The sequence below is a fragment of the Elaeis guineensis genome, chromosome 3 (genome assembly GCF_000442705.2).
Source record: "Elaeis guineensis isolate ETL-2024a chromosome 3, EG11, whole genome shotgun sequence".
Classification (NCBI taxonomy): domain Eukaryota; kingdom Viridiplantae; phylum Streptophyta; class Magnoliopsida; order Arecales; family Arecaceae; genus Elaeis; species Elaeis guineensis.
Window position 1 is genome coordinate 85,382,028 of NC_025995.2, and position 20,559 is coordinate 85,402,586.

General features: G+C 36.1%; 1 protein-coding gene across 1 annotated transcript; it reads right to left on the reverse strand.

The window, feature by feature from the left end:
* Window positions 1–3,006: 3,006 nt before the first annotated feature.
* On the reverse strand, window positions 3,007–3,713 carry LOC105041884 (uncharacterized). The gene has a single exon (XM_010918944.4). It carries the CDS (start codon window positions 3,606–3,608, stop codon window positions 3,210–3,212), a length of 399 nt encoding a protein of 132 aa, XP_010917246.2. The 5' UTR covers window positions 3,609–3,713; the 3' UTR covers window positions 3,007–3,209.
* Between the last annotated feature and the right edge of the window lie 16,846 nt (window positions 3,714–20,559).

Here is a 20,559-nt window from a genome sequence, read left to right on the forward strand (position 1 = left end):
TCAAAGTAAGAATTAACTTATTTAAAATCTCTTAATTGCTCCAAATAACTTGCGTAACTTATGTGCATTTTCTCAACAATATTCTCTTTTTTAATTGATCTTTTGATCCCAATTATGCATCCAAGGGAGCTTCTTTTCTTTATTTTGTTAAAGGCCCCAAGGCTATATAGAACTAGAGGTAGCCCTCCTCTTCAATACCCTAAACCCAATGATGTTGAGCCAAAGTCGCTTGTACGACCAACTAGGATCTCACTAGCTTAGTAAGCCAATACCTTCAAAGAACTCTTTAAAAAGAAATGCTTTGTTAAAAAGGAAAAATATGACAAACGGTAGTGTTAAATAGCTAACATGAATATTTTTTTTGATCTATGGACTGATATCCTAGACCCTACAACCTCTACGATATTTGAAAGAGAATATAATTACAAATCCAAATAATCTTTTCATCTTTTTTCTATTTTGAGAGGTTTATAAGTAACTACCTTATTGTAGCACAACTCTTCAAATCTTCATTGTGTGTAAATATTCCTTTTATTATGTGATATTTTAAAAGTTTCTTGTAATTAGTTATACATCTCACAATCTATTAGAAATATTTCTATGTTTTTATATACTTTATTACAAATATTCTATCCATAATCTTAATTAAATTTCTATAAATTTTATTTAATTAAAATGATATCTGATCCAAAATTTTTGGATTTTGCTAAATTTATGCTTTAAGATTCAAAATAAATTAGAATTAATTTTAATTGTTGGTCTTCCCCCTCTACACATCATTGGATGGCTCTATCTTGAATTTATGTGTTAGTAATAGCAAGTAGCTATAATTCATTTAAATTTTGTTAGATATGAGTGTGGGTTCAATCGAGTTGAGCCGAGTTGATTAGCTGAAAGCTCGAATTTGACTCGATTTAAAATACTCAAGGTTAAAATTTAGCTCGAAATCGATCGAGTCTCAATATTTCAAGCTCAATTTTAGTTCGATAAAAATAGATAAAACTCAAGATCGATTCGAATCGATTGGAATATCAACTGAGCTATATATTTGAACTTAAAATCAAATCTTAACCTATTAATAATATATATATTAATATATATATTATCAATAAAATAATATTATTAATATATATAAATTAAAATAGATTTATGAGCTTTTTAATTGAGTATTCTACTATTTGAACTCGATTCAAAAAATTGTTTGAATTATTTGAGCTCGATAATAATTAAATCAAATCAAACTCGAATAGTTTGTACGTAGTTCGACTCATTTACAATTCTAAGCATAAAGCTCGTGAACATCAATAGCTAATTGAAGTTAGACACTAATCAAACATACATGATTAGTATAGTGATGCTAGCCGTATGAGTACAATTATTACCATTCTTCCAAGTTCGAACCTCCTGATACGAGCTATCCCCAGCTATGATAGAATTGATCATTTTGTTTGTAATGACCTCCGAAGATTCTCGTGTTAATTGGGAAGTGGACAAAGGTGGCATCAGTTTACAAGCCCTAATTCTTGAGACGTGACATTAAAAAAAAAAAAAACTTTCTTTTATTCTTATCCAATGACAACTAGGCCTTGCGATCGGTGACGCTTAGGCAGACAGGTGGATAAGCACGAAGGAACGCTCGGCTACTTTGAGTCACCGTCCGAGCCGAAAGAGAAAAAGAAGCCGTTCCCACGAAAAGATGTCCTTCCCTTCTTTTTCCTCTGATGTACCATCCTCCTTTCCACATTATAATATATACACAAACTCAAAGGGCACGGTACATTCCACTTGAATGAAAGATGAACTTTCAAAACCATGGCATCTTTAGGTCCCTTCAAATCAAAAGAAGAATCATGGACTCGCACCTGTTAGGCCCAGCGGAACATTCATGAAGGTGCCGGTCCTTCGCACGGAGCAAAAGTTGGTAGACCTTCCAACAGTAGAATAGTAGATCTCAAGCACAATATACAAAAAAAAAAAAAAAAAAATTAATACTTTATTTAGTACAAAAAATAGATAAAAAAATGATAGAAAAAAAAAGAATGAACAAAAAAAAAAAAATAGACAAATTTTTCATCTATCTTCTCGTAAACATGAAAGAATCGATGGTAATGATTCTCTCCTTTGTTAGATATAGAACGAATCACAAGAGGATGGATAATATTTGTATAATATTTTTATTAAACTATCCTTGATAAAAATATTATTATTATCAAGTTATAATTATAATTATATAAAATTTATATAAATATTTAATTTAATACATGATTTATAAATTAATTATATAAATAACTAATTAATTTATAATTTAGTTTAAATAGTTAATTAAAAATAATAAATATGAATAAAAAATAGAAGAAATCTAATTATTTAATTATAATTATGAAAATTATATATTAAAATTAAAATAATAGCTAATAAAATTTAATAATATATGATTAATAGTATATATAAATAATATGAATGCAAAAGTAAAAAAATATTATATTTTCATCAAGAAAAATTAATAAGATATAATTTTATCAATTCTAAAGTCCATCATTAAATGTTTCATTCATTCTTCCTTCATCCTTCTAATTTGAAAGGATGCAAAATGATAAGTCAGGATGGATGGATAATTCTTTTTTTTCATCCATCTTTATTATAATTTTTTGAACCAAATGAATGATAGAAGCCATACATCCTTCAATTAATTTTATCTATCCATCCTCTCATGACCCCAACCAAACACAAGGTAAAAAGAAGAAGTTATCTTAGGAAATGCGTAATAGCTTCCTCAAGGACTCCGTATTGATTTATTTTCGCAGCATCACGAGGATCACCAATTCACATCAAGCAAAATTTAGTTAAATTAATGTGAATCCTCCAAGCTACCCACGGATTGGCCACCATTTTATACGAGATCACACGTACGAAAGACCATTTGATCATGCAAACTCACAGAATAGCTAAGCGGAATTAACAAAATAAATTCACTCATTTTCAGATTTAAGCAGCATGATAATAAGATAGAGCGAAGAAAGCCAGCCTTGTTACTGAAAAATAAAGCATCAAGCTCTTGCTCGTTCAGTCCACATAGCTAAATACATAAAATTACTTCCTAATCCAACCCTTCCTTCTCTCTTGTCAAAGACAGATATATATATATATAATAGTAGGAGAAAAACCTCTTCTTCCTCAAACAACCACCATGTCCACCACTCTGATCACCATCATCGACTAAGTAGGGGGAACCATCGTTCGTGGAAGTAGGACTGGTAAGAGATCATGAACATGAGAAGCACCAGAACGAGCGCGATGCCCCACGGCGATCCACCGGCCCTATGGAAGGACTCCCTCTCCGGCAAAGGGATGAAGAACGGCACCCGCCGCCGATCAACACCGCTTAGCCAGTGGACGACCAAAAGCAGCACCAGTGGTGACACCATGAGGAAGAGCTTGATTTGGTCGAACAAGCTCTCGAACACCGATTCGTAGCTCATGTAGAATGAGAGGCCAATGAACAAGAAGAGAGTGAGGAGGAAGAAGCATAGGTGGAGTGGCAAGGGAGGGGGTTGAGAGTAAGAAGAGGAATGATAAGGACCATTTTGATAGTAGTAGCTAGTTGCCATGTTTTCTCTCTATAGAAGTGGGAGTTTTGAAGGATATCTCGCTAACTCTCTCTTTGGCTGCACAGGTTGTGTCGAGATCAATGGGGAGACGATGGGGGCTTGGGGTCTTTATAGAGGTTTGGAGTTTGAGTTAGGTTTAAAAGGGCGAAAAGAAAATAAGAAGAGTGGGAATGGGGGCATGTGGACTTTACTTGGCCTGTGGGGATTCCTCGTCTGAGAGGTCCGGGGGGAATACGTCCAAGAGTTTCATGGCGCGGTGGAGATGGATGCGCCAATGGAGGGGTGACACGTACCACCGACCATGCTTTTGGGAGGGGAATAAAAGGAAAGGCATGGGCCAGGAGTACTTGGGAAGCGTTGCTGGGGCGGTGGCCCACGTAAGGCGTAATTGTTTTCTTCTATCCGAGTTGACAAAACGCACCCACTTTGTGAAAACTCTCTCACATAACTATTTTTTTAGAGGAAACTCTCTCCCGTTCCTTACACAAGGGTGCGATTGGATGGGGGCTAGCTATCCGGTTGAGCTTAGTGGCAAATCTCATTTATTAAGCATTCACCTCGGTGTATCGCTATAAAAACGAGCATTTTATGATTAGCTACGTTCATGAACGGCCATATAGTGCATACCATATAGAATATAATTTCTCAATTAATCACTCTAAACTAGATTATATTTCAAAAGTGCTATTCAAGCTCGCTACACACATGTTTCAATTTGGCTCAAGCTCAGGCAAAGTTTAGTCATCCTTTTTCCAAGCTTGATTCTTGCCCATGCTTGCTTTCATGAGTTAATTAATATTTTGAGTCTGGTTTGTTCATGACATGAGGTTCGGAAGTAGGCTGAGGCTCCTTGGTGAAAAGCTTGTCCCTGAGTTGAGCTCTTGGTTTCATTCATCACTATGATGCAAAATTGCCATCTTGGTTTCATTCCTAAACCAACATATCTTCAAGACCAAATATAGTAGGAGGCACAAGTGAATGTACTTTTGTTGATAAGAATACAAAGAAATACATGTACAGTGGGTTGTGTACCAAGGTAAAATTAAGTATGAAGAAGAAAATGTGTTTATGCGTACCAGAACTACCTGGACATTGGGGTAGAGGAGACTCGGACATTTAATGGTGAAATAGGACTAGGAAGATAGTCAATTCTGCGCCTGTGCTATGAATTTTTTAAAAAAAATCAAGGTGATTTTAATAGTTTTAATTAATGAGTGAAGACCTGCTCTTGCTAACCATATAAAAGACAAAACAATCGGAGGAAAAAGTTATGGCTACAAGCATTTTATTTCCGATGAAAGAATTTTCTTGGAGTTCGAGTTGTATATTTGGCATAATGGATGATCGGCCTTCTTTCGTAGCCTCAACTTTTATAACGAATTTTACATATATATATATATATATATATATATATATATATATATATATATATTTCAAAGTATGATAAATTTTTTCTGTCTATCCATAATATAGATCACATAATCCCAACGTATTTTAAAAAATATGCAAAACATGATCCAACAGTTAAGGTCATGAAAGAAGAATCATCTTTTCGTACGAAAGATACAATCTGAGTCCCTTAATCTATAGGTAAAAATACTAGGTGAAGTGGGCTCTACGTGCTTAATCTTGTATGGGTGTGAAAAATTCATACTTATCCTATCATTTTGTATTGAAGATTGGCAAAATAGAAGTTTCAAAAGCGATGCAATAAACTTTTTATTTATTATTTGTATATAATTTTTATCTTATTATTTTGCATTAAGGAATATTAGAGCATAAATTAGAATGTAGATTTCTATTTTAAAAATTAAAGATATTAATCTGGTCATGGTAGCATTGTCTTTCTTCAATTTCAGAGTTGAAATCTAAACTCTATAATAAATATCATTCAATAATAAAAAAAATAGTAAACACATTTAATTTTCAGTTTTCTTGAAAGGTATATATAAACAAAAGGAGTACTAGCTTCATATTAGCATACTAGCTGCTATGATCCTATTCATTGAATAAAATCAATATTTTGTCAACAAAATTTGATCTTTAATAATTTTTTTCCTCTCGAGTAGAAGGGAGGGAATTAACCCCACAATTTATTACCAAAACAAAATTTGATTTTAACAGTTATAAAAATCAAATGTAAATTTTCAATGTAGATTGTGTAAATATGTATTATATATTCTTTTTTAATTAAATTTTCACTAGGCATGATATTTGAAAGTTGAAATATAAGGATATGGATTGGTGCCCATATAATACTAACCATCTGGATGGTGCGATCAACATGGGTCTGTCAGTTCAGATTGTGAGTATGATCCTAAGATGTCAAGTGTCAAACCTTCTTTTCCTTTTTGTAATCAATGAATAACACTCAAGCAACCTTACTTTCAGTTGAAACAAGTGTCTACGTACCAATCAGGCTCTAAAACTAGACTACATACAACATGCATGCACGTATTGCATGCCTGCCAAATTGTTAGGAATCAGTAACTCACCTACTTGGGTGGTGATTCAGACCTGGATCAACACATGTAGAGTCATTTTTGTGGATCACTGAATTGAATTCCAGGTCATGGCCTTCCCTGCCGCACCAAACATGTGCTAGATCATATCAGCCTTCCAAGAGCATGCAACGAGGATTAATCACAAGTTTAGGGAAAAGAAGAAAGAAGGGAAAGTGGTTGCTTAGGAATGAGGGGAGAAGGTAGAAAACTAGTTACTATGTTGGGTTAGGGGTTGAGAAAAGGACCCTTCTTGATGAATCAACCACTTATTTAATAATAAAAAAAAAGAATTCTCCACTTATTTTAGAAGAGGGCTTCTGGAAGAGGTTTAGCTTGCTGCTATCGGTGAGTGCAATCCGCTACCAAATGGTGATGCCAGTCCGCACATGGATTGTGATTAGTAGGTCGATCCATCCAATACATAGCTGATATGGAATTGAATATATGCTTACTCAATTTTTATAGATTTTTGTTTAAATTTTGACATCCTCGTCAGGTTAAGAATCAATCATAAATATCATAAATTAATTACAAATATCACGATTAGTCCTGGTCAATTCAAATAAGTTGGTGCTATAGTTTCTCCTCGTTCATATAAATCATGGTAATATTTGTTAAGATTTGATGCCTCAAGATTCAATCCATATTGAGCCCACAGCGAGGTCCGTGATGAAAAATGGAGTCCAATGAGACAAGATCACTCCAAACGGAGCTCGGATGAAGAAGATACGAGCTTTTGAAATGGCATGAGATCCGAGAGCGGAGGACCGCCGGCGGCCGGCGGCGAGCAGGCGGAAGCGGGTGCGCGGCCGCAGGTGCGCTGCCTGGCCCAGGCACGCGGTGTGGGCGGCCCAAGCCCACGCACGGGTGGCCTAGCCCAACGCGTCGCATTGGGAGCCCAGATCCCGATCCACTGTGGATCGGGTGGTCCATGGCGGACCGCATGAACTGCGTGGGCATTTTCCACATGTTTTGTATGGTCTATGGCACTATTCCATGATCGATCAGATCGGATGGCTCTGAGATGTCGGATGATGATCCAATGGTGCAGAAAGATTTTTGGGCTTGATTAAGTGTGTTAAACCTAATCTAATTGGGCTTTTTAGCCTATAAAAGGCCGTGTGGTGGTTTTGGTTTTCTCATGGGAAAAGACCCAGGCAGACCATTTTGATTCGTTGGTGAGCACACAGGCTTCAGAATACAACTGAGGGAGAGAGAGAGCCACGTCATGTTGTGAGAAAAGGAGCAGAAGCTTCTGAACAGTGGAGTCACTATGAGAGGAGAGAAGGCTTCTAGACAGCGATCGCTTCAAGGGTTTAGGGACTTCCAAGAGAGAGAACTTTTGTAGGGAAATTTTTGTGAGAGAGAAATTGGGTGTACGAGGGTTGAGGGTGAAATCTCCTCTTGTAAATTTTTTTTTCATAGTGAAGTTTGCATGCTCCGTGGAGGCGAGCCTTTTGTGGCTGATCTACGTATTTTGATTGTTTTCTGTTTATTTCTTCTTTCTTCCTGCTGCATCGTGCAGTACTGAAAAGATCTTGGAGGTGGTGTCCTGATCAGACATCCATCCAACAAGTGGTATCAGAGCAAACGATACAAAGATGTAGATTGCAGCGGTGGTGAGCAAGACTGAAGATGGAGAAAACAGAACAATCAAGATAGAGATCAACAAGTTTGATGGAAAGGCAATTTCTCCTTGTGATAGGCAAGGATGAAGGATGTGCTCATCCAACAGGGTTGATCGATGCTTTCTTGTGCGAGGAGAAGCCAACCATCATGGAGGTGCGGGATTAAAATGGCTACAGATGCAGACGGTGAGTACCATCCGTATGTACCTAGCAGATGAGGTGGGATCCATGTGCTGAGCGAGACTTCCTGACGGTGCTGTGGTCGAAGTCAAGGAGTTGTACATGAAAGTCTCTCACCAATACTCTTTTCCTCTGGAGTAGTTCTACCAACTGCGGATGATTGAGGGACAGAGCATGCAGGAGCATTTATCACTTCCAGAAGATTCTCACGACCTCCTCAGCATTGGTGAGAATGTTGAGGAGAAGACAGAGTGCTGGTTTTGCTGGCATCGCTTTCTCCTTCGTATGAGTCCTTAGTGATTGCACTTCTAGTAGGAAGAGCACCATCAAGATGGACGAAGTCACGCGGGAATACTCCAGAACGATGTTCTCAGGAGGGAGAACCCAGCTTCGAGCTCAGGTGGCGGTAGCTCAGCTTTGATGGCTTTTGGAGGAGCAGAAGCGATAGATGGAGCGACAGGAGATCGGACGAGGGCGGTCCAATTCCAGGAGGGACTTGAGCAAAATCAGATATTATCGGTGTGAGGAGTTGGAGCATCTAACTAGAGATTCTCAACTCAAAAATTGGATGGTGACTACTGTAGCGATGGCCGCAGCGATTCAGATGGAGATGTCTGGAGATATCTGACGAGGTATCTATTCTTCCCAGCAGTGGATGTTAGATTTTATATGTATCCATCATGTATGTTACAGAGAGAAGCAGTTTGATCCCTGAAGAACAGTGAGGGCACTGTAATCTACGATGGATCAAGCTGTGCGATCAGAGCATTGGACGGTCAGTTGGAAGATACATGATGGTGCAGTGAAAAGATTGGAGGAGATCCGATACATACCGATTTTAGGCGAATCTTATCTCACTGAGTAGACTGAATTTGAGAGGCTACAGGACGGTAGCCGGTGGAAGAATCCTGAAGGTGCTTCGCGGTGATAGAATTGTACTAGGAGGAAGAAGGGAGCAGATGACATTATTACCTATAGGGAGTCCAATGCGAGGTGGAGCTTCGGGAGCAGATGGAGCCCAAGCGAGATGAGCTCCAGATGGAGGTGGATCGAGCACGAGACAGGAGACTCGAGAGGATGAGAGGCGATGTCGCAAGATGAGATTCCTATTGCCACAGGATATGCCCGAGTAGGTCTCAGATTAGGAGGAGCACAGCATACGATGGAGATGGGATCAAGCGGCTGGCTCGACTCCCATGTTTGTCCATCTATGATCAGCAGACGATTGCCCCAGGCATGGGACAAGGAGATCCAGAACTCTCAGAGTTAGAAGGAGGCCGAATATTGAGTCGAGATAGAGATTATTAGGATTTGACGCTCGAGATTCGTCCATATTGAGCTCACAGGAGGTCCGTGATGAAAAATGGAGTCCAATGAGACCAAGATCATCCCAAACGAAGCTCGAATGGATGAGCTTTTGAAGTCGGCACAAGATCTGAGGCAGCGGAAGACCGTGGCGGGGCAGGCGACGGTGGCCGGCCGCAGGCACGGTGCGCGGCCCAGGTGGCCAGTGTGCGGGCTGGGTGTGTGTAGGGTGCGGCCCGGCCCGAGGCGTGGCCTAGGTGTGGGGCGGCCCGGCCCAGGCTCGTGGTGCGGCCCAAGCACGCGGGGGTCGGCCAGCCAGCGCGCCGCGCTGGGAGCCCAGATCCCGTCCACCGTGGATCGGACGGTCCATGGTGGATCTCATGGATGTGTGGGCATTTCCCACACGTTTCTCTGGTCACGGTACTATTTCATGGATCGATCACGATTGGACGGCTCTGGGACGTCTCGATGATGATCTAATGGTGCAGGAAGATTTTTGGGCTTGATTAAGAGTGTTAAACCTAATCTAATTGGTTTTTTAACCTATAAAAGGCCTAATACATGAACATAGGTTGGTGGTTTTGGTTTTCTCACGAAAAAAGATCCAAGCGGCTCGTTTTGATTCGTTGGTGAGCCGCGTCACGTTGTGAGAGAAGGAGCAGAAGGCTTCTGGACAGCAGACAGCAGTCGCTTCAAGGGTTCAGGGATCTTCCAAGAGAGAGAGCTTTTGTGAGGGAACTTTCTGTGAGAAGAAATTGGATGTACGAGGATTGAGATGAGATCCTTCTTATAAATTTTTTTTCATAGTGAATTTGTATGTCCCATGGAGATGAGTCCTTTTATGGCTGATCCACGTATTTTGATTGTTTTCTGTTTATTTCTTTTTTTTCCTGTTGCATCGTACTATATCGAAAAGATCTTAGAGGTGGTATCCTGGTCAGATATCCACCCAACAATATTATGGTTGGTATGACCCAAGTTTTCATTGAAAATAACTTGCCATTAAGTATTATTTAGGTTTACCAGTAGTAAATCTATCAAATGCACAATTAATGTGGGGCTAAATATGAGCCCCATCACAATGCCTCAATGATTGCGCTTGCCCGACTGGCGAGCTAAATCACTTTCCATTGTCTATAAAAAAAAAAAAAAAGGGGGGCTTTAGTTGGAGATGACCCGGGACTGGGAGAAGCATCGAGGACCCTACTAAAGAAATTGCTCTTTAGATGATAAACTTTTCCAAAAAATATGTATTACAATAAATAGATTAATATTTAATTAGATATTCACTGGTTATTGTTAAATAGTAAACAAAGTGATGCGACTTTCTTCTTTTTTCAGATGTTTTCTCAGAAAAAAAAAAAAAATCTTTTCTCAGTGAGATATGGACGTTGAGCTAGCTTTAATTGGTGGGCAGAATTCTCAATCAATTCCATTCAAAAAAAAGAAAAAAAATCTCAATCCATGTAATATGGATCTTCATTAGGACAACAGGTTGTACATGATCATAGCTGACTAGGATGCAGTTAGTTGGTTTCACAATACTTCACCAAGTTTTCTCTTGTTTGAAATGAGACAATTGAATTGTTGCAGACAGTAGTGACACAATGCTGATAATGCCTGCATCAATTCAGGAATAATTCCAATGGGTAGAACTGCTTATATGCACTTAATGTATATTTATGGGTCCCACTATATTACCACAATAATTTGCAGATATTAGTCATGCAGGCTTTTGTTTCTCTGTCTACATGTGGATTTGGCTAATTTTCTTGTAATGCAATTGGAAGAAATGGAGTTTTCTTATTGATGTGAGTTCTGTACAAGTTTAACTGAAGACAGTAAAACCTTATAAAACTCGCAAAAACTTGATAGTTTTTTAATGACATATCAAGCATTCTAATTTCTTGAATTTTACCAATTAGTTAGGAATTCGATTCTAAAATGTCATGAACTCTGCTATATATGACTCATTTATTAAAGGCTACAATCCTTGTAGTACTTACAAGCGATATTTGAGTCATAAACTATTAAATGTATACCTTATGTGCAGCTTCAAAGATTTCACCACTCTGCTATGAACCGATTATCTAAGAGACAGAATGACCGGACCCCAGCTACAACTCACTATCAGGATGTGCACAAATACGTAGGGTGTAGGGAAAGAGAGCACAAAACCACAAGACAACGCACTAAAAAGTTTACATGGTACGTCTATTTGGGGGATAAATCCGCAGGTATGAAAAAGAACGAAATGCATTGTCAATTTAAAAGATTACAAAGACGAAGAGATTGACCTCCCTACGAGCTTGAATAAACCACCACCAAAATGGACATCTCTTCACAGGCTCTTCTATGGAAAGACATTAGGGCTTCAGCCAAAGAAAGTAAAGAGCATGTCATGAAACCACTTCTTGCCAAGAAAAGAGCCTCTCTTCTTGCTTATTGTTTTAGATTGAGTTAGAGAATAGGCTATTAAATCCTCTTTTATGAAGTTTGCTCCTTGTAGGTAATTTGAAATATGATCGCATTCAAGCCCAAACAATTCAAAGCAGTAAGGCCGGTAAAATATGATCTGATTTGTTAATCAAATTTATATTCGATTGCTATAAGTAGATTTGGATTTGGCTAAACTAGAAAAAATCGATTCATTTAACTTGTTTAATATTTGGATCAGATTTGAATTTCACATATCTAATCCATTTAGTATTCAGATCGGATTGAATCAAATAAGCTGTTTAATTTATTTAACTAATTTAAAATTTATTTAATCTATTTCAAATCTGTTCAACCTGTTTATGTTTCGTTTAACCCGTTAAAAATTATTTAATTTATTAATCCATTTAACCTGACTTGACTCGTTTAATTAATAGACTATGCAGATTAGGTTAAATTATCTTTTAATAAACAGATTGAGTTCAGATTTAAATTTTTAATTTATTTAATAAGCATATCAGATTCAGATTGATAGTTTTTTGACCATATCCAACCGATCCATATTTGACCCGCCCCACTCGGTTGCCACTCCTACAAACCAGCATAGCAATGAGAATGGCTCAAATGATGATTCAGTGTGCTGTTTTTGTTTTCCAAGTTTTCAGTTAAGTTTTCAGATTCCCAGCAAGTCGGACAATTGGGAAAAAATTCCACCTGAATCTGGATCTGGCTCAGCTAATTTCAGATTCCATAAAATTATACTGCAGGCAGCCTCAAGAACACATTCCAAATGAAGCATCTTGTCATGATATGCTTTTTGTCAGATGGTGACATCCCTTTTGAGTCAAGATTCACATGTCCAAGAATCTCAACTCTGAGAGTGGACATGACGCCCATAAAACAGCCATACCTGCTATCCTTTAAGTGTCCCTTCACCTGGCCATACCTACAGAATTCTGCATCTCCCCAACCCAAAACCAAACCCCACTGGATGACAGATGCCGAAAGTGAAGTATGATTGATCTCTGAAATGTGCTTTACACCTAATTAACATGTGGCGCCACCTTTTTAATATCTTAATATTATGAAGAAAATGTGCAGGGATATGATGCAGCTAAGGTAAGAAATCTTTGCTTTTTGCATTTCTAGTAGCAAACAAGTTGTCGGCCTTAGTTTTCTTGTTCTGTTCTAAGCTTATCGTTCTTGTTCCTTATTTTTCAAGTACCATACAAATAGTTAAGAAGATCAGAATTGTGAATGTACTCTTTCGGTCCCTTTCGGATTTTTCTTTTTTCTTTTTTTTTTTTGTTTGTAAAGCAAAACTTTGAAGAGGCCCACGTTACGTTTCATCAGCAATAAAATGAGAGAGAATTAAAATAATGAGTAGAGGGGACAACATTGAACATACCTTTGATCATCTCAACTTATTATGTAATAAAAGCTAGGTAAAGCTAGTTCGTTTAATTTCATATATATATAAGCTGTTCATGAACCAACCATTTAAGAGACTCGACAACAGCTTGAGACCTCTCAAGTCTTTCATATATAAAACTCAATCTAATTTCCAAGTTTATATTTTGATCATAAACTATGTTCATCTTGAATATTTAATAGATAAATATACAGATAATATTTTATTTATATATATTACAAGTAAGAAAGTATAAAATATGTGTTAAATGTTTGTTTGTTTACAATTGAACTTAATTGAATGAGCTTGAGTGAGCCAGACCCAACTCTAGCGTGGCTCATTTACTAATGCCAATTTCAGCATAATTTCCAGATAAAAGTAAGCTGCTTGTAAACCGCTTCTTGCTTGATAACCCAAGCTAGTAACCATTTAGTCTTGAGGCTAATTAAGCAGGAAAAAAACAAAATGACTGATCCCGAACATGAACCAGAGCAATGATGTGATCTAGCATTTGTTAAAGAGGAAGCCCTCCTTTCAAGTTCATCAGCAAGCTGCTGTTTTATGGAAGCAAAATTTTCCTGCAATTCCTGATATTCCATGTTTGGCTAAAGAAAGAATTTGGATGCTGCAAGTGGGCCATTTGCAACTAGTGATCATACAATTAAGCATAGGTGAAGAAAACCTATCAGTAATTTTACCTTCTGGCGCAGCTGATCCTGTATTGCTCGGTCATCTGCAGCTACCACCTGGAATAATCAGACAACAGTGTTTCTCAACTCAGTTATCAATACAAATGACAACTCCATCCATTTGAGCAGATGCTTTACAGATTCCAGATTTCATTAGCTAAACAACGAATAACTCAGAGAGATGAGGTTTCAGTACAGAGCAAAGATAACTTCAACCTACTGCAGTGCTCTGAAGTATTAAGAGATACATTCATGCAAAGATTGACATGGAAGAGTATAATGTACAGTTGATTATCTCCAAGCTCAAAAGACTTCTCATTAAGTTGCTCTGGTAGTTTGGCATGAGACTGCAGCAGAGAAGATAGCTATCCAATTATTTAAGTTGAATCAAGAATGATGCATGTTATCCATTTTGATCAATCTTCAGATTACTCGCCGCATTGTATGATACGTGCCTTGAAATACTTGTATGAAGTGCTACTACTCCAGAGAGAATTTGTATTTGCTCCCAGTAGATCAACTTGGTCTAGAATTTTTATGCTAGCAGTCATCAGATCAAACATGGAAACTAACTGAATTCTAAAAAATATAATTTGAATCACATGCTCTGAAACAGGAACCATGCAGATAGCACTTAACGATAGTAAATACTCCAAATACACAAAAGCTGTCATTAATAAGCAGTCACCCAGGTATTTCCCATTTTTATTGGTCTACTGTATTTTCTTTTTTTTTTTTTATTTTTTGATCTGCCCATATTTCTTATGTAATTCTTCTCATTACTTTTAACCCAAACTAAAGCAGAAACCAACAAAACTGATGAACTGACAAGTCTGAAACTCATTTTGTCTGCCTGAAACTGAAACCAAAACCAAGGTTTTAAATTTTGATATATAGAAAGAGATAAAACAAAATAACAGACCTTATTGGGTTCAAGCGCTATCTGGCTCTCATATGGACCTTTATACTTCAAAAAGTAATATAAGGTGGACCACTTTATAGGACAGCCAATGTGCCATACCTTTTTTTATCAGAATAACATAGTTGGCTTTACCCAAAAGAAAAAATAAAGAAAGGAAAAAAAAAAAAAAAAGAAAAATCTAAATGACTTTCATATGCCTAGGTAATGTTATGTTGATAATAAAACATTTCATGTCAGCGGTTCCATGGAACTTGGCCTATAAATATGATCCCCCAAGAAATATCCTTTCTTCAAAACATATATGTGTTGCACCGAGCCTCCCCAAAACGTGTGACTGCTCTTCTTTCTTGAACTATTCCCCTTGGCCAACTCGCCTCTCCTAAAGCGCTTCAAAGAGATTTTAAACATTTCGATTCATAACAAGTTTTTTTTTTTTTGAAAAAAAAAGATATCTCATGACCTACCAAATAAGAGAACCAATGTAATACCAGCATAGTATCACGGAAGATCTAAAACTACTACCATCTCTGCACTAAATAGGATCTAAAACTCCTAAAAAGAGGGATCAAATTCTAGCAGATTTCTCTATATTTTCCCTTTCTATGTTGCATGAATTGACTGACAAATGTGTAGCTTGAATGGAAAAGAGAAGAAATGACAGAATCTACTCACTTCTAGACTACTGATTTAGTGCCAGCTATTTTCCACTTGATCAATTGAAGGCCCGCTTCATAAAGAACAAAATGTTTATCTGCAAGTAAGTTTTTAAGCCTTTATGTAATCTCCATCGCCTTTTGATCTGCAAGAAATGCAAGTGGTTAAACTTTTTAAACATAACTGGATAAATGCTTTTATTTTTATTTTATTTATTTTTCATTTATTTACTTATTTATTTATTTTTTTCTTTTTCTTTTTTTTTTTTTTTTGTTTTTTCTGGGAGTTGTGGGGGTGGGGGGCCCGGGGGGGGGGGGAGGAGAGGGGAGCTAAAGCTAATACATGATTAACTCAACCAAACAAATTCTAAGTAATATAATTGTGATGATCAAAAAGAACTTCTAGGATGTGGTCGGAATGAGTAGATCCTATGAGTTTAAACAAGGCTTAGGCTCCAAGAATAACTCATAAAACTAAAAATACAGGCAACTAAGGCATGGAAATCACATGAACAACATGGAAGGCACAGCAAACTTATTCATCAGCACTTCTTGTGGCTCCTTTCTTCTATCTTATTAGATAAAAAGGCAAAGTAAGTAAATACCTAATGTAAGAGAAAGATATGTATTCCATTTCACAGACAACCCTTGCAAGAACAGATTCCATTCTTGAATAGTGAAACCTCTTCATGCCCCGTGCGACAAGTTGAAGGCCAACAACTTTGATATGATCTTTAAAACATAATGATAATCTCCACAAGAGCGAAGAATTTCTATAATTGGAATTAGAGAACGAGCAGGGTACAGAAGATTTCTGATAATCGGTATTACTGAATTAGCAGGGCCAGTCAAGAAATGATAAGCAACTTCCAGCCTCTCACTATAATGGAGCAAGCCACCTCTTCAGATTCTTGGTCAGTGTCATGCAACCTAGAACACTTTCTTGGAACATAGCCAGTATCCTCCGTTTGCAGTGCCAGCTTCCTTATCTGTGCATAAATCTTCTCATGTTTGGGATGGAATGTATCCCCTGCTCAGCGCTCATGTACATCACAGACTCAGAGGATTAGTGTACTTACTTTATTTCCCCTTTGCTAAATTGGAGGCTTTCATGAGCAAAAGAATCATCATGCATTGTTTGGTTAGGCTTGTGGAATCGAACAGCTCGAAAATCTCACCAGATCAATATCCAGGAACTACATTTGCATTAACTCTTGCAAGATGCATCAAAGTTTATGAAACATTTAACACTTGGTTAGGCATGCATCTGCCCAAAAAACTCGAGCTTCAGCCTAGAAACTAGTACTTCCAGGCACACTACAATGTTTGCATAATATTCCACTCCAGGAATATAATTCAAAATTCTTCTTTTGGTTCAAGATGCAACATTCCCTCATTGACTGATCCTGGAACAACAGAGGCAGTGGAAACAACATCAAAAATATGATCATCAGGTCTCCTACCCTTCTGCTTATGCTGAGTTCAAAGATCCCATTCCACTGGGGCATGTTCTCGATCAGTTGGTCAGCATCAGCTGACGAACCACACTTGGCCTACAAGTCCAAACTCTTTTATGCGATACACAGTCAGGGATAAGACTTGTTTCATGGGGCTTTCGCGGTAGAATTTATTTGGATTCCAGAAAGTCTCAACCAAACAATTCGGGCGCTGCCAAGAAGCTCCTACCCTAGCTTTTCTCTAATGCCCATTAAATTTCTGATTACTAAATTCTCCAAGAATTGTTTCTATGCAAACAGCCGGGATTGCTATGATGCCCATCAGGTTTCTGATGGTATTCCCAACCGAATTCTCCAAGATTCTCTGCGAACCACTGGGATTGCTCTAATTCCCATTAGGTTTCTGAAAGTATTCCCAACCGAACCGAATTCTCCCAGATTTTTTTTAAAATTTTTTTTAATGCAAACAACCGGGATTGCCGCATGTCCATTAGGTTTCTGATGGTGTTCCCAACCGAATTCTCCAAGAATTTTTCCCTATGTAAAACAATCGAGACTGCCCCATGTAAACGCCCGTCGGGTTTTCGATAAAGTCTCCCAAGAGCTCCCATGCTTCTCAATGCACATTCTGGTTAGAAATGTTAGCTTCCCCAGTAAAACATATAGGGATTCTGCGGGTGAGAGCCATCGGCATCGAGACGGGAATCTCCGGAGACCTCCCGGTCGCCACGGCAGTCCCCGGCGGGAAGTCACTCCTCTTCGGGGAGTTGCTTGCAAGGATGGAAGTACTCGATTTGAATATATATATATATATATATATATATATATATATATATATATATAATATATATATATATTGTCTTTTTAATATCTATTACCAAAGCTATATATTTAGTAACCTTATTTTATACAAATTTAATATATATATATATATATGTATTATATATGTATTAAATATTGTTGTAGGAGAAATAAGGTTACTAAATCATAGTCTTTGCCTCAATAGATCATTAAAAAGACAAGCATCTCTCCTATTCATTAGTAGTATTGTGATAACTAAAAAAACTAACATGAAATCTGATTATAGCATTGAAATAAGTTATGTAATTAATTAGATATCTGTATATGATTTGCAAAAAAAAAGAATCTTGGTTTTGTTGTTTCAAAGTTTTAATTATTTTTTTCTTTGCAATAAACAAGTTTGAAAAGCTTAGTATTAAAATTTTTAGGATATACTTAAAGTGTTTTCATTAAATTTTTAATATTTTCTATTATTTTTGTTTAATTTTTAAATTCTTTCTTGTAATTTCTTCAAACTATAATTTTTTTGGACACGATGGATGTATGACTTTACTTGAAATTTGTATGTCGAAAGATGATGCAAGAACTAGAACAACCAAGACAATAGTACATGAGAATTTTATATCACCCAACTACGTCCAATTTGTTTATCTAGCTGAACTAAAACAAATAATGAAAAGTTTACACTTATGTCATCCTTATTTTAATACAAAACTTATTTAAAGACTAAAGAATAGAAAAATGATAGAGACATACATAGTCCATAAGTTTAAACAAGCAAACAATTACATACTATATAAGTGCATTTAAAATGAAGCCTAAGCAATGTATCCATCAATAATTAGAGAAGTAATGAACTGGTTGATGAAGTGCCATCCTCTTCTTTAAGATGTGGTTTATTAATGACCACTCCGTGGACCTTTTTTGTCTTCATTTCTTTCATCTCCAACTTCACATCCTATAAAGCACCACAAAATCATGATCTGTCATATTGTGAAAAATATGTGTACTCTTTCCATCTCTTTTACTCATAGATAGTTTAATTATATAAACAGTTGTTGACTATTCATTTTATTTCTTATTAGACTCTAGTAATTAAAATAAAAATCCAAACAATCAAATTTTAATTAATGTCAAATTCTATGTACTTCTTGTATTACTTATATGAACATCTCAAACTGCAAGATATATCCTATGTCATTGATATTCAGATAATTAAGAACCTACTATGTATATATTACCTTACTTTGTACTTAGAAATTTTGGGACATTTACATAATTATTCTTTAACTCATGTGATGTATAAATAATTTCAAAGAGTGATATTAGATCATATATCACCTCAATGAAAATTTTTTCAGCTTCCACAGAGCCCTTGGAGCTTAATAAACGCAATGCTGCTTCCTGGATTAAATAAAGATGTCAAGATATCAATTTAAAAAATTAATTAATGGAAGAAAAATAAGAACAAAATAAAATAATAAAATGATATTTGTCCTTTTAGCATAAATGAAAAATGATGATATTACCTTTGGATAAAATTGAGATAAGTACAAAATATTTTTTTTGATCCAATGTTCTATTTCTCTAATCTATGCAAAAGTGACATATTCCATGGAAGACATGCATTAGCACCTATACTCTTTAAGAGTCTGAAAAGCCTATTTTGATGGCTAAATGTATATCTATGAGAAGATGTTTATGTTTTGTACTTCCAAAATCTTGGCCCAAGTAACATAATTTTTATCTCTTTTTATAACATTTTTTCTTTATTAAAAGGTTAGCTACACTAATCGTGTAGGGTTTTCGTAGTAAAAGTTATTAATTTATAAAATTTTATTGAAAGGAATTACTTTTGAGTGAAAATTACTAGCTTAATATTATATATAAGAATCTGATATTACCTTTAGAAAATAGTTGGTTCTTTATTTGAGAAAAAGTTAGTTATGTGAAAGATTATCCTTCTTACATCTTTTTGATATCTATAAATAACAACTAGACATTAGGTCGGCCATTTTTTCTCTAAAGTTACCCAATACTTTAATGATCAAGAAGGAAATGATATTTATCACTTAACAGAGTCCTATTAATGGCAATTTGTCGGAAGCAATTACTTTAGTGTTGGATATAATAAAAGGTTAATTGTCTAGCAGCGAATCCAAGAAAGCCAATAGATATTTATCGAAAAAAATTATTCCATGTATGTCGGAATTAGTACAATAACCGACAAAATAAAATACGAGTCATTTTTACAAAAAAATTCTAAGTGCACACATTAAGTAATTTTTTTTTATAAATATTCTCAATATTCCTAATCAAAATGTGCTGGCAACATTCAACTAGATTTTTTTTTTTTTTCGATTGAATATCCATATATAAACATCCAAATAAGTCAGTCAATTTTCTTGCAGAGGAAAAATTAAATGATAAGGTTGTATATATAAGTCTTCAGAACAACTTTAAGGGCTCAAGACATTATATCAAAAATATGATTTAATGAATTGTTATGAAAAATATGATGAATTTATGAACTTAGGCACTCAAGATGTCAGAATGTGTTAACGAATTTATGAAATTAGGCACTCAATACCTTAGCAATATGTGCATGTATATACACATGCATGCCAATTTATCAAAATCCCCATTTGAGATGCAATGGAAATGAATGTTGAATATTTTTATTATTTATCTTTTTAGAAGATCAAACAAAGTAACCTCATTCAACTTCTTTAACAAGTGTACAGGCACTCATCAACAATTAGATAAAAAATTATCTCGATGGTTTAAAAATGTATCTTTCATAAATCAATCACTAAATTATCATGATCAACACTATTATCCATAAAATATATTCAAATTCTTTTCACTTAGGAAAAAAAAAAAAGAACTTCTTCTCTTTTCTACATGTAAATTACCTTGAAATATGTTTGATGCCATTCAAATAAATTATACATCCATACCAAAA